The 12966-nt window shown below is 36.6% G+C and overlaps 1 protein-coding gene across 1 annotated transcript in view; it reads right to left on the bottom strand.

The window, feature by feature from the left end:
* MALRD1 (MAM and LDL receptor class A domain containing 1) overlaps positions 1 to 12966 on the bottom strand; it is a 211258-nt gene that overhangs the window by 171810 nt on the left and 26482 nt on the right. The window contains 3 exon segments of the mRNA XM_057384351.1: positions 1348 to 1369; positions 2638 to 2747; positions 5666 to 5812. Of these exon segments, the coding sequence (XP_057240334.1) occupies positions 1348 to 1369; positions 2638 to 2747; positions 5666 to 5812 (279 nt within the window).

Below are 12966 nucleotides of genomic sequence, written 5' to 3'. Positions count from 1 at the left end.
CTCATGAAAATCATGTCTTATGTAAATAATCTTGATACCTATTAATGAATTGAAATGCTTTCATGTAACTTCCCCCTTCCCCCACAGCAAAAAGCTTAAGAACCAGAAAGCAGCAGGTATACAAACACTTTCCAAAATGAGCTGTTTGAAGAGCTACACTCTAAACAATTTGGCTTTTGGCTCTCAAGCAGCTTTTCAAAYAAATTTATGTTTTCATTAAGGGGGAAATAATGTTACACTCATTCTCTGTGTCCACACATTCTACTGTGCAATGACTGCYGTGTGCATTGAAGAGCCATAAACAGAGAGCTGGGACTAGAAATTTGCTTCTACAACTCCAAAAAACTTGAGCTAAATGAAGATGTTTCTTAGCTTCATCAGCAAAAAGACCCAAGCTTACAAGAAGCTGTAGAAAGAAGCTGCTTCTAAGCTTCAATTAACCAGAAAGGCACAACATAAATCTGTTATCCTTCAACTCCAATTTCTTTTCCTTTCTTTTTTATTTTTAACAGGAGCTAAAGAACTTGTAAAGCTAATAATAAACATAAATCTCTTTATGTGGATCCTTTTATCCTCTCAGTGGGACATCCAACAGAGGGCATCATCTCACATTTATACACAGAGAACACAACACATCATAATGAGCARCCCCCACTCCTTGCTCTTTCCCAGAATAAAAGTCTGCAGGGGAAATGTGGCAGAAAGCCAGGCTTCCAGTCTTCAAAAACACTCTCCTGACAGACATGTATAGCTAGGTAAGAACTTGCTCTGTCTTTTGTTGAATCTGAGAATTTTAAATTCATTCAATACATGCATACTTATTGTAAAAATGKTTTCTTTTCTGACTTTGAAGGAGAGAAAAATATGTTCATTCCCTCTGCATTTGTGTTTATTTTGAATGCAGACCAAACKCTGCAATAGATCTTACCAGAATAATTCATTGATTCACGTATCAGTTGTGCCCAGTTTGCCTTAAGGGTTTCTGAGATAAATTAATCTGAATCTGAAAGGTGCTTTTCTACTCAGCATCAAAGCCAACAAAAGAGAGATGAAACTATCCAAACAAATGCACTGTGGGTACAAAGGCTGTTGGGTGTCTGTCCCAGGAGTGATGCAGTCTGCAGGGTTTGGATGAGATGGTCCAGGCTTTCTGAGCTCCCTGCAGCAACATTCTGCCCGAGTTTATCCTGCATCTATTTTATTTCTGATGTTTTATAACACTAAAAAGTCRTGTGAAGGTTAAGAACTGTGAGAGTGCCTTAAATGACGGCACAGTTCCTGAATGGTTTCAGAGGCTKCTACTCCTCAGCTGCAAGGTGCAACTATTCAGCTGAGATGGTAACTCACTGAGGTGTGTATTCCAAGTGAGCTACAATTTCAAGWAAAACAGATTTAACTAAGCTAGAACTTGTTTGGGGTCCCTTAGATGAGATAWAACCTTAGAAGCCTAGATCCTCCTGGTATAGAATTCTGGTACTTGTTGGGCCTTCTAAGCCTGCTCCTTCTTTTCTGACATTTTTATTTTTGGAAAACKTTTTCTTAAGTGGAATTAACAGGTTCTGTTCTACACTGAGTCTGAAAAATTAACCAACCAGTCTAAATTTTATTTTGTTTCTCTAAAGCCTCTTTTTCCCGCCGAACAAAATGAAATTATTTTGGCAAGCTTTCTCTGTCTTTTCTCCTCTCTAACTTTTTTAATCAGAAGGGATTATGCAGTATCAGAAAAAAACCCTTAACAACACAAATTCTCCAAAAAATGGCACAAGCTCTGAAAAGTTGTAGAACAGAAAACAAAAAAAGGCTACGTAAGAAGAAAAAACATATAAAACTGTACATTACTTATTCATTTTATTCAGTGGCCAAAAGTACAAAAAAAATCATCTACAGCTGTGAATGTTCTCTTGTAGTGAATAGTTGTACATATTTAATACATTTCTTCAAGTTTTGCTTTAAAAATACAGATTTTGTTGTAAGTTGCAAGTCTAGTTATAAAGCTGTATTTTCATTTTTCATCTATTATTTTTCTATTTTTTTTTTTTTGTTCCTCATGATTCATTTTTTTCTCAGTACCTTTCTAGTTTTTCAGGTCACCCGCTATCCTGCCTGGTTGTTTTTGCATTACTCTGCAGGTCCACAATAAATTTGATAAAAAAAATATAATTTGAAAGTAACTCTCAAGAACTGTGCTGATCTGCTTAAAAAGCCTCCTCYTCAAACCATGAATTAAAATTTAGTAAATGTCTGAGAATGGTAGCCAATTCTCTCTGGTCACACCAACACAGCTGATGTGTACAGTGATTTTCCTGTCCACAGAGYGGGTGTTTGATATTGTCCTGTGGTCATTTTCCAGACACTTTTGTCACAGTATCCAAAAACCTGGAGCATATCCTTGAATATGAGACACCTGCTGGGTGCTACAGGAAAGAATAGTAATCATATTCAGATATCAAAATTTGGCAGCAAAGCAGTAAAAAGTCTCCTGCTTCTCTGTCTTCCCAAAGAATTATTCTGKAACTCCTTCCACTGGGGCTGAAATAGAGCCCTCAGTAGCCACGCTTAGAGCACGAAGAATACCTGATCTGCATCAGGGGGAGGGATGGCTCACAATGATGGGGACAGACAAAATCAAAGTGTTACCTGGCAGCARGAGAGCCCAGGGGACAGCCTGACAAGKGAARGGCTTYCCAGATGAGACATGGCCAACTTTGYGTTYRTCTGATRTGATCCACTGAASTAAATGAAGGTTCCTATCAACAAAAATTTGTTTTGTAAGTCTGAGAAATATATCGTGCTCCAATGGCAAACAGCTACCTCAGAGAGATAACTATATGCTTCATGAGACACATAAAGCATATTCAAAGATGAAAAACAATCTAAGCTGCTCTGCCATGCGTTCAGTCTCTGTGGATAATGAGGAGGGTGTTGTAACAGGCTGCGACAACCCGTGTCTGTGTGGGCAAAGACAAAACAGAATTGCTAAATGTTCCTGGCTTCTCCCTCTTGTAAAATTGTCATGACTGATTCCCAAGACAAGGAGGAAGGGAGAAGGAAATGAGGCTATTTGGGCAGCCAGTACTAAGGCTACCGTGTCATGGTGCCCATAAGAACTTAAACCCAAGGAAGTGACTACGGGGGCCCTAAAAGGGAGCTCAGTGTTGCTTTTTTGAGAGCATTACTGTGCAGAACCGCTGGAGGTATTTTTTATCAGCTGTCTTCAAGATTTTGCTCAAAAGATCTCAACCTCAAAACACTACAATTTTTACCAATCACCTTCACACATTGCCCATCCACTCTCTGTGAGGTCTGGAGAAGGCAGAGGAGCTGTAACACGGAGCGCCCTGGAGACCAAAGAGCAGAGTGCTTAGCCAAGATCCCTAAAGGACACATTTTAATTGGCTTAAATAATGTTTCAAACAGAATCTAAACCAGAAATTGTTTCCTTTAGGGTACAGTATTCGCTCTCAGCACAGCCCAGCCACTTTTAAGCATGCTAACAATGTTGCAGACCACAGGAGCCAATGGAATAAGCTATATTTTCTCATGGGGTCCACAGACTTGACATTGTTGTCTGTGCTAGTGGGGATGAAAGCTTAATTAAAGATCTAATCTGAACTCTGGCAAATGAACTGCGTTTGGATTTGAACTACAGCAGATGTGCTTCAGACAAAGGTAGGGAAGGATAAACATTTTCAAGGGGCCCTAAAGCAGCATATTTTGAATGCCGCCAGTGCTGCCCTCGCTGAATACTGAGACTTTTTCATGAAAGTCTATGCAAAACAACACTAAAGGCTCAGTCTTTTTTGAGCATTGATATTACACATATTGCCTTACATCTTGGAAAATCAGCTATTGTGCTGCCGCAGTCATGCTCCTCAGCCATTTATTTCCCATGGATACGTAATGAAGCCGAGGGTTAGGTCCAGCCCCACGTGAATAATGGCATTGCTTCAGCAAAGCTGGCACAAAGACGGGACCATTCCAGCTCCCTGTACAAACAGGAATGCTGCACCCTGCAGCAAGAGGGAAGCTCCCCTCATTGGAATGCGAGGGTACTTCAAAGGACTTTCTTTTTAATTTGCAGCTGAGGCTCCACAGTAGCCTTGTTAAGATCTTYATTAATCAAAATTTGCTGCTGCCCTCCCCAGGAGAGAAGAGAGATGAGCACTCYGTGGCACCACAAGGAACTGTTGCAACCTGAAGGATCTTAATATTGGCAAAAACTTGCTCAGATTCTGGAATCCTAATTCTGAGCTCATGGGTGTAAGCAGGTACAGGTGATAGATGGGTACAAAACCACATCAGAAACACATTTACAGCTGACCTATATGGCGAATGTAACATGGCTGGGCTTGAGAGGTGGGGCATTGTAACCCCCAAATCTGCTTGAGGCTTCAACCTGCAGCAGCACTGAGCCATACTTTTAATAATTCAGGTATCAAAGCAGCTGAAGTGAAGCAGCACAGAGGTTCATAAAGGTGATTTTAACATGCTACTAAGGCTGCAGAGCAGGTGTTTCTGCCAGCAGCCTTCACCCTGACCACATTACCCCTTAGATCTCAGCAGCACCTACAGCAGAGAAAGACACAGATACAGACAGATCAGTGCACCCCTCTGGAGCTCTGAGAGTTTGGAACTTCTTACACAGCAGTGTTTGCATGAAATGCAGTAATGTAAATGCACCCCACTCTACAGAAACAATAAAATGAAATATCAAACTGCTGCTGAGAAAAGTGAGCAGCAACTTTGGTTCACTTCATCACATGAGGACCAATGGCAAAAGTGACTGATAATTCAGTTAGAATTATTCTACACACAAAAATACTTGCACCCCWTACTCTTTGATCAGGTGAATTTCAATCCTGGAGTTCCTCTACCTTTGAATGCTTGAGGTGGAATATTTAATATTTCTTAAACATGAACATAGAAGTGTGGGGGTCTGGCTGAAGATACTACACATAATTAATTATAATTTAAAGGGGCACTGGACTGTAACCCAGATTTTAAAGTTATCTTATCTCCACTGGAAGAGGTGTGATAGATACATTTTTATAAAGTTAAGGTCACAGAATAGTTGCCAATATTATTTGACAATGACAAACATGCTTGGCAGTTTTATTTTTATGGAGTGTGCTATAATAACATTTTCATTTTGGAAAAATACTAACAGCCCTCCACTGGAATAAAATRGTTTTCCAGCTGAATGCATTGTGTGGCAAATATAGACTGAAGTAGGAACAATGCTTTAAAGGATATTATACTCTCTCTATTTTTCCCAGACAGTATRGATTAATTTGATTGCACTCTACAAAAAGCTATTTGTCCAAATAGTGTTTCCAAGAAAGGCCCCTATGTGAATATTGGGTAAACAATGCTTATGATACACACAAACAAAGTCAGCTGTCAGTTCAAAGGTCAGTCTCAAAAAARCTGCATTAAGTCTCATACCTCACTGACTGTGCCAAACAAAAATGAAGGTTACAAAGACACAGAATGTACTCACAGCTAAAAAAGAGCATCTCCAAAGACTGGCTTTCTGTAATGTATYACCTTTATTATTTACATACTATGTGGCATCCATTTCAAACTGGTTTTTATTTTCTTTGACCATTTACAAATAGGAATTTTCATGACAGAAGGAGAAAAATAATAAGAAAGGAAGTCTCGCCATTCTCCACATTATTTGTATGACCTCTGCCAGGGAGTTTTCTGTCCAGGGTAGCCTGTTCCTTCATTATGTTCCAGCCAGCATCACCTTTACTCAGTGGCTTCCATCCACAAAGGTCAGTCTCAAAATCTCCTAAAGTAGAATTAGCTGAGGTGAGAGCAACAACAACAAGAGATCTATAAGTTGGACTTGATGGAACAGTTTAAGGCCACCACTACGACTCTTTTGTATTTAGATGTACKAAGAGTGTTAAAGAAGCACAAATTACATTTCACTGCCAGGTTATTCAGATGAATAAAAAGTTCTAGAATACAGGAAACAGGCTRGGAAGGCCCCTCCTTTCTTAATCAGACTCAGAAGCATGAAACAAACTACCTGAAAGACATAAAACTACTTCACAGTGAAGATCTGTTCATAGGTTGATGAGAGATTATGAAAACAATATTAAACACTTTTTAAAGAAGAATTACGAATGTGTGAGAAAAATCAAATGTATTTAGAGCTTAAAATACATGGAAAGCAATGATGAATTAAGCTTTCTTTTAATTTATTTTTGAAAATGAGATTTAAATTTATGAATTATTCAGGTCCCCTAGAAATTTTTATTGCAAAGTAAAAGACCATTACCTCAGTTGGTATGGATTAGACCAATTTAAATTGTATAAAAATTTCACACACTCTTACATTTATTGAGTACATATAATTATTTTGATAAGAAAACAKTATACTCAGTTTTCTTTCCTGGTCCAAAACAGCTTCCCAAAGCACTATACTTGAGTCTTGAGGTCACTTATTGCAATTGCTACCATTACTTTAGAGCTGAATTTGTCACTTTCTGCTCCCAAAGCACATTTATCTGATCATATCAGCCTCAGACACAATCATACATATTAYTCCAATTTTCAGACTGTACAAAACCAAAATTAAATGCATCTTTCTTTAGGCACCATTGTAGCAAAGTTACATAGTAAAAGCTTCCAAGGAATACAGACGTTATTTGAGCAGGTAAATCTCAGGGTACAAAATAAATCACAGTGTCTCTTATTTGGTTTAACCATAMACATTAAAATTTGATGGTGAACAGTTTTCTGTTTAGTGCAGCATATTTAGGTAAACGTGAAACTTGGTTAATTTATTTAATTGCATTGCCATGCTTTTGACAAGTATCTTTTCAATTTGTCTTCAATTGCTACTACATTAAGGTTGAATATGCAAATTGATAACCAAGACTAAGCTGTTTTGGTAATTAATATTATATCTGAGCATTGTGCTTGCCTTAGCTGAGCAGTCTTGAGAGAACCAATGGGATACAAAAAGGCCAACATTCTTTGCCAAAAYACCTCTTTCTCCTGATCTTCCTAAACCTCACAAAAGGTCATTTGCATAAACAGCTGACTGCAGTGCCTGCCCAGTAATAGCCAAAAAGACATCAATAAATGACCCCATAGGCACCAAAAAGGAAAAAGTTAAAATAATGGTTTAAATATGAAACTAAGAGTGAGATGGTACTAATTAATATTTTACAGCTCAACAAGGTATTTATAATAGAAATATTTTTTCTTAATTATATTTTTTTAAACTAGAGGTATTTAGGGTCTCAAGAAGAATTGTTATCACAATAACAACTTTTGTGCGATCAGAGTCCGTCAGTGCCCTTGACGTCCAACAAGAAGAGAGGTCTGGTGAAATTGGCATTTCTTACACTGGTAGCCAGCAGTACAATTGCTTCTAACATTATAGGTGTAGAAAGATATGTATAAACATCTACTTTTAGGCTGAATATATAAGCAGTGGGGTGGAAAAAACATGCACACACCTCAGAACACTATCTCAGATCAAACTGGTTTTGTTCAGTCATTTTTTCAAACTTTTTTCAAGTCTGAACACAATTATAAAGGTAGGAAAAATATTCATGGTGGTGTACTTTGTTTATTTTTTTTTGGTTCTTTTTGGGTTTTTTTTTTTGTAGTTTTTCATAACTGGGTTTGGGTTTTTGTTTTTGAGGATGATTGGTTTGGGGTTTTTTTCTTTTGGGTTTGTGGGGAGGAAATAGAATATGATAATGCTGACCACACTTTAGATGCTAAATGTTTTTTCATTACGCCTTTCACTTGAAATGTAAAGCTCTGTACAAGCACCCAGTCATGCAGAAACAGTGGCCAGAGTGAATTACCAAACCAAAGTGCTCCCCCTATGTAGTATCTGGAAGTGATACCTCAATTTAAAAGTGTAAATATGTTGTAGAACAGCAAGGCTCCAACTGTGAGTGAAATGCACATGTCCAAATTAACAGTTTAACTTAAACTTTATCCCTACTTAATTCTAAAAACTTAAAGGGTGCTTGTAAATGGTTAATCAAGCTTGAAAGAAAAGTTCTGTGCTTTGGCTAAAACCCAAATCCAAGTAAGACAGTTTCTCAGTCTGTTTTTTCATTCCTCAAACATTAATAAACCTTAAGAAATGTGCCTTTCCTATCAAACATTCGACATTTTTATCTGAACCTTCAAGTGATTACAGGTAATCTTTCACTATCCATAGCTGGAAAAYGAGTGACTGCACAGCCTATAGTTTTTGAGTAGTCATACTACAGTAAAGTTTGACATAAAGCTCTTTTCTGATATATTATGTCCCTTTCCAYTGCAATTCTCAGCACCAGAGCAAATGTTTTATATTTCACTAGGAAGATTTCAGTGGATTCATACTGCAGAATGGTTTTTGACATTTTGAATGAAAAATGAGTTAATTCTCTGTTTTGGATATTCATCCTTTTACAATCCAGAAAAACAGAAAAAGAAAAAAATAGAGAGGAAACAACAACTTGCTTTCATTTGAATAATAAGTCAAATTGGATTTTTTTTTTTTTAAATTAATGGATGTACCAGTATATCTGAACTAACCAAGGAGTAAACTATTACACCAATTCTACAAAACACAAAGACACAACCAGGAAAAAAAATTGTTCCCCAAACACTCCTTGAGTTTCAAGAAATAAGTGTAGGTTACTAAAGTCATAAAACTGGAAAAATTTTTCAATTAATACAAACTGTTTTCAACATCTTTAAAGAACAATTAAAAAATAAGAAAAAGGAAACAGGAAACAAAGTACATATTTAAAGAGCACTGGGAGGTTAAATGGTAATGTTTTTTCCCTTGATTACTTTATCTATCCTAGCTCCTGACAATCCTCCTGAGGAAAAACAAAGCAGTTCTGTTAACTAGGTTGGGTTACCAGCCAATTAATATTGCTTCAGCTTTGCTAGCCTGCAACTGCACAGAGGTTTTCAATCCTGCTCTGGGAGCACAATCCAATGAACACAAACAGGGACACTCAGCTGGTCTCTCCATCAGGTTGGTGTTTCCCTGAATAATGGTATTGAATGAGGAGGTCTGTTCCCCTCATTCAGGGTGGCAGCTTCTAAGCTTCTTTGGAATTTGAGGTAATAATTAACTGTATGAACAGAAAYCAAAAAACCTCTTTGCCATTTATATTTTGTCATTTCTAGCTGACATTTTATGTCATTTTGTGAAAGTGAAGTGTTATAGTAGAACTTCTGCCTGAGTGCCCCTGCACTTTCCCTACCAGTTTKTGATTAGTTTTATTTATCTGGAATTTGTTAAAGGATTCGTGCAGAAATATCACAGATGGCCGCAGGTCACCCAGCCTGAACTTCCATATGGCATAAGCCATYAGACAGATGACTCGTGACTCCCACAGGTGAGATGGCCTCACCTCTTTCTAAAACTACTCTGTTGCCTTGCTTAGGGTTAAAAGAGTTTAAGAGGACCTCATATCTGTCACCCTTGATCAGCAGAGACCACATTCACTTCCAGCTGCTCTGCTGAAACACAAAGGCAGTGCTACACAGTGCCTGCCAGCAGTGAAGAAACCTGGGAAAATAACATGGGTGTCGTTTCTTATTCTCCACATGCACATCCAAGATCGATGAACAGATACTGATAATTTCAAGCAAATCCTGTGTCGCAGAAAACACACAAATGTTTAGTAAATAAAGTGATTCAGACTAAAATGTGCTCTTTCCACTTTAACGTTGAATGGTRATAAGAATATTTGCATCTGTGCTCATCTGCTGTGGAAGGTTTCAAGGATTTGCAATTTTAAATTGCTRTTCTGTAAATGAAATGCAATAAAAGTGCATGGCTTTACAATTATACAGGTTTCCTTCATTCTACATATTCTATATTCATGAATTATTCAAATCCTAGGAAAAGCTGAGAATATTTAAGGTAATACTAGAAGTGTTAAGTTAAAAGCAGAAGTGGTAAAGACAGGTGTTTTAAGAAAGTTTCTAATAAAGCTGAATGGAAGAGATCCTCTTTCATAAACACCTTTAAGATGATCCAACCCCACAATAATTTTGAGTTTACAKGCATGCTGATGAGCAGGTAATTTCCATAAACAGTACTGTATCAAAGTGTGATATTACTTTAGAATAATAACTGCTTCCTAGACTTGTTTCCAAGTTGCAAGGACTGCTAGCTACTGATTCATTTATATTTATAAGTGTTGTGGAGGTAATATATAAATAAYGTAAAATAATAAGAAGCATGGTGTTTGAAATATTAGTTATTTGACACAGTATTTAGTGCAAAAATTCCTTTATATTAGGTAGGAAATAAAGAAAAGGCATCAATATGAAAGGGATCTTTATAGTCCTTTAAATTATCTAAGTACTGTTTGAATATATTAACTAGGTTTTCGTAGTTTGTTATAATTCACTGAAATAAGAAATTTAGAAGTGATCACAAATAAAAGGTGTCAAAAAGGTGTAATGAAAATGCAGATTTTATTAGTAAAACCAGTACTTTTATACCTTGTCACTTCATTAGAATGATTTTAACAAAACTATTCAAATAAAGATGGTTACTCAGTGAATAAGTGTTTCCGAGACAATTTCCTAATTTCTGAGAGTTTTAAGTCTATGMGACTCAAATATTTATATTTGAGTATTTATATAAATGAGCAGAGATTAAACAGAAAGATTAGGAAGCATTACTAAACATATGTGTTTGTTCTTGTAATAAATCATGTTATAATATTATTCAAGTCAAATCAACATAACCAAAGAGAAACATTATTTTAAAATTCCTTATTATAATGAATTATAATGAATATTATAATGAAAATTCTTGAAAGAATGGGATCCTTCACATTGTGAAATAACAGCTGTCTGCCTTTGTTTTCATTCAGCAGCATATCTGTCAGATCTTTCAGAACTTAAGAGAACTTCATCAAAGGCAACTGCARAGGATGTGTCCAAGGATGGATGCTAAAAGACCTCATAAAGGCTAAAATATGCATTGCTGTACCAGAGAGGAAATTTTACTGAACATCAATATGAATAAATATAGACAACTCTAAGTGTCACGGAGGACAATATCAGGATCTTGTGGCAAATTGATATAATGGGAATACAAGAACAGAGGACAAAAATAAATTAGGATTTTTTTGTCATACTTCTTTTGCTCAAAGCTGTGGTAAGTGTCTGAAAGATGAATCTTCTAAGCTGATCAAACTGCTGAGTAGCCAAATTCTATCAGGACCCTCATCCTGTAAAGGAGTGTGGGAAGTATCCCAGACAATGTTATCCTTTAAAATGGGACAATTTACCAATAGTTATTGCTGTTTTAAAGATGGTAATCTTTTTTCTTTTTCATCTCAGCCAGTAGTCAGAGCAATAAGAAACTACTATTGGTTACTTATACTTTAGAAAAGAACTTTTTCCACCATTTTTTTGAGTATTAATATACTTCTGTGCACTGCTCCAGCAAAATTACACCTCTTCAAACTGTGAATATCTCAACAGATAGTCAAACAAACAATCCTTGTATCTCAGGTTCAACTGTGTCATATTTTCTTTATTTGAAGGGAGTTAGTGGAGAATCAGTGCCAGTGGAAAAACCAAAGTTAGTTGCAGAAACAGCGGCAGAGAAGGGAGCAGTAGGCAGAGATATTGAAGAGGGTTTTGCACTGATTGTGCCTCTCATCATTCCTTGTCCCAGCACCCTAACTCGGGAGATTCCACAAAGGACAGTGTAGAGACCACCAACCCATTCTGATTTTTCCTTTCTCTGCCCAATTTCTATTTTTCCCGACCCATCCACATCAGCATGATGGAAGAAATATTCCGAGTCCCAACTCTGAAATACTGACTAGATCTAGATAATTTTGGTTACTTAATGTTATTGTTCAGTGTCTGAGGCACAGACCTGTAAGTGTTTGGAGTTATCCTTATTTTCACTTTGTGTAGTAGGGTTAGCAGCTCCCTGCAGCTGCAACAATTATTTTTCATTATCTTTTTAAACCTAAAATTATTCTTTTATATATTCATACACTGCTCTTTACCACAATTCTCTCTCATTGTTAGGAAGTGGGATCACTAAACTGCTAAGAAGTAAAGTCCAGTATTGAAAGTACAATTCACCATTCATTCCTCCCAAAGAGCTCTTCACTCTCCTGCCAGTGGAGGTAGGACAAACACAGAGCTAACAGCCTAGGGCCAAGTCTTGTAAAAATCAAAAAGAGCTCTCAGTGAGGGAGCCCTTACAGATTTAGTGTTTGCTTAGATCCTACCCAGAGATAAAACAGTATATGTTTTCCTATTTAAAGTGCTATTTCAGCATTTGCACATATTACTTGTTACAGAGACAGTTYCTGCATAGTTATTTAAGTAATTGGAAAAAATTAAAGATTCAGATTGTGAGCTAAAAAAAAGGCTTGCAGTCTCAAATAGTTCCTAAAGTCTCATCAAGCAATTAGAAAATAAAACATTATCAGTGTTTTTCATCCTTCTACCTTGAGCAATACACGAAATTTTAATTGGTGCCTCCCAGCAGCAATATTTATCATCACTGCTATCTTAAATATGTTCACAATTTTTATCAGAAACACTTATTTAAGTATTAGGAGGCAAACATACATACAGATGCACACCCTGTCATATTAATTATATAATTATATTAATTATAGACGTGATAGGGTCTCTAAAGATATTTTCATATGGAAATCTAAAATTATTCAGGATTTTTACAGACGTTTTTCAGTAGTTTTAATTMTTTTTCTTTTTACTCTTGATTGTACAGTAGAAAATGTGGTTTCTAAACAGTTATCTTCAATTACAAATAAAATGAAGAAGATGTAGCTTCTGAACTGCAGCCCATTTCTGTGGTGATTTTYACCACAGTGCAAATATCATGTCACTTAATGTATTTTCTGACAGTAATTCACAAGCAGTCTAAATTAGAAAACTGTTCCAACAACAAATCCCAAGGCAGATTTCATT

This window comes from Malurus melanocephalus, unplaced genomic scaffold (genome assembly GCF_030028575.1).
Source record: "Malurus melanocephalus ecotype Western Australia unplaced genomic scaffold, MMel_1.1 scaffold_14, whole genome shotgun sequence".
Classification (NCBI taxonomy): Eukaryota; Metazoa; Chordata; class Aves; order Passeriformes; family Maluridae; genus Malurus; species Malurus melanocephalus.
Note: the sequence above shows the minus strand (reverse complement) of the source record. Positions and strands in the feature narration are given on the sequence as shown.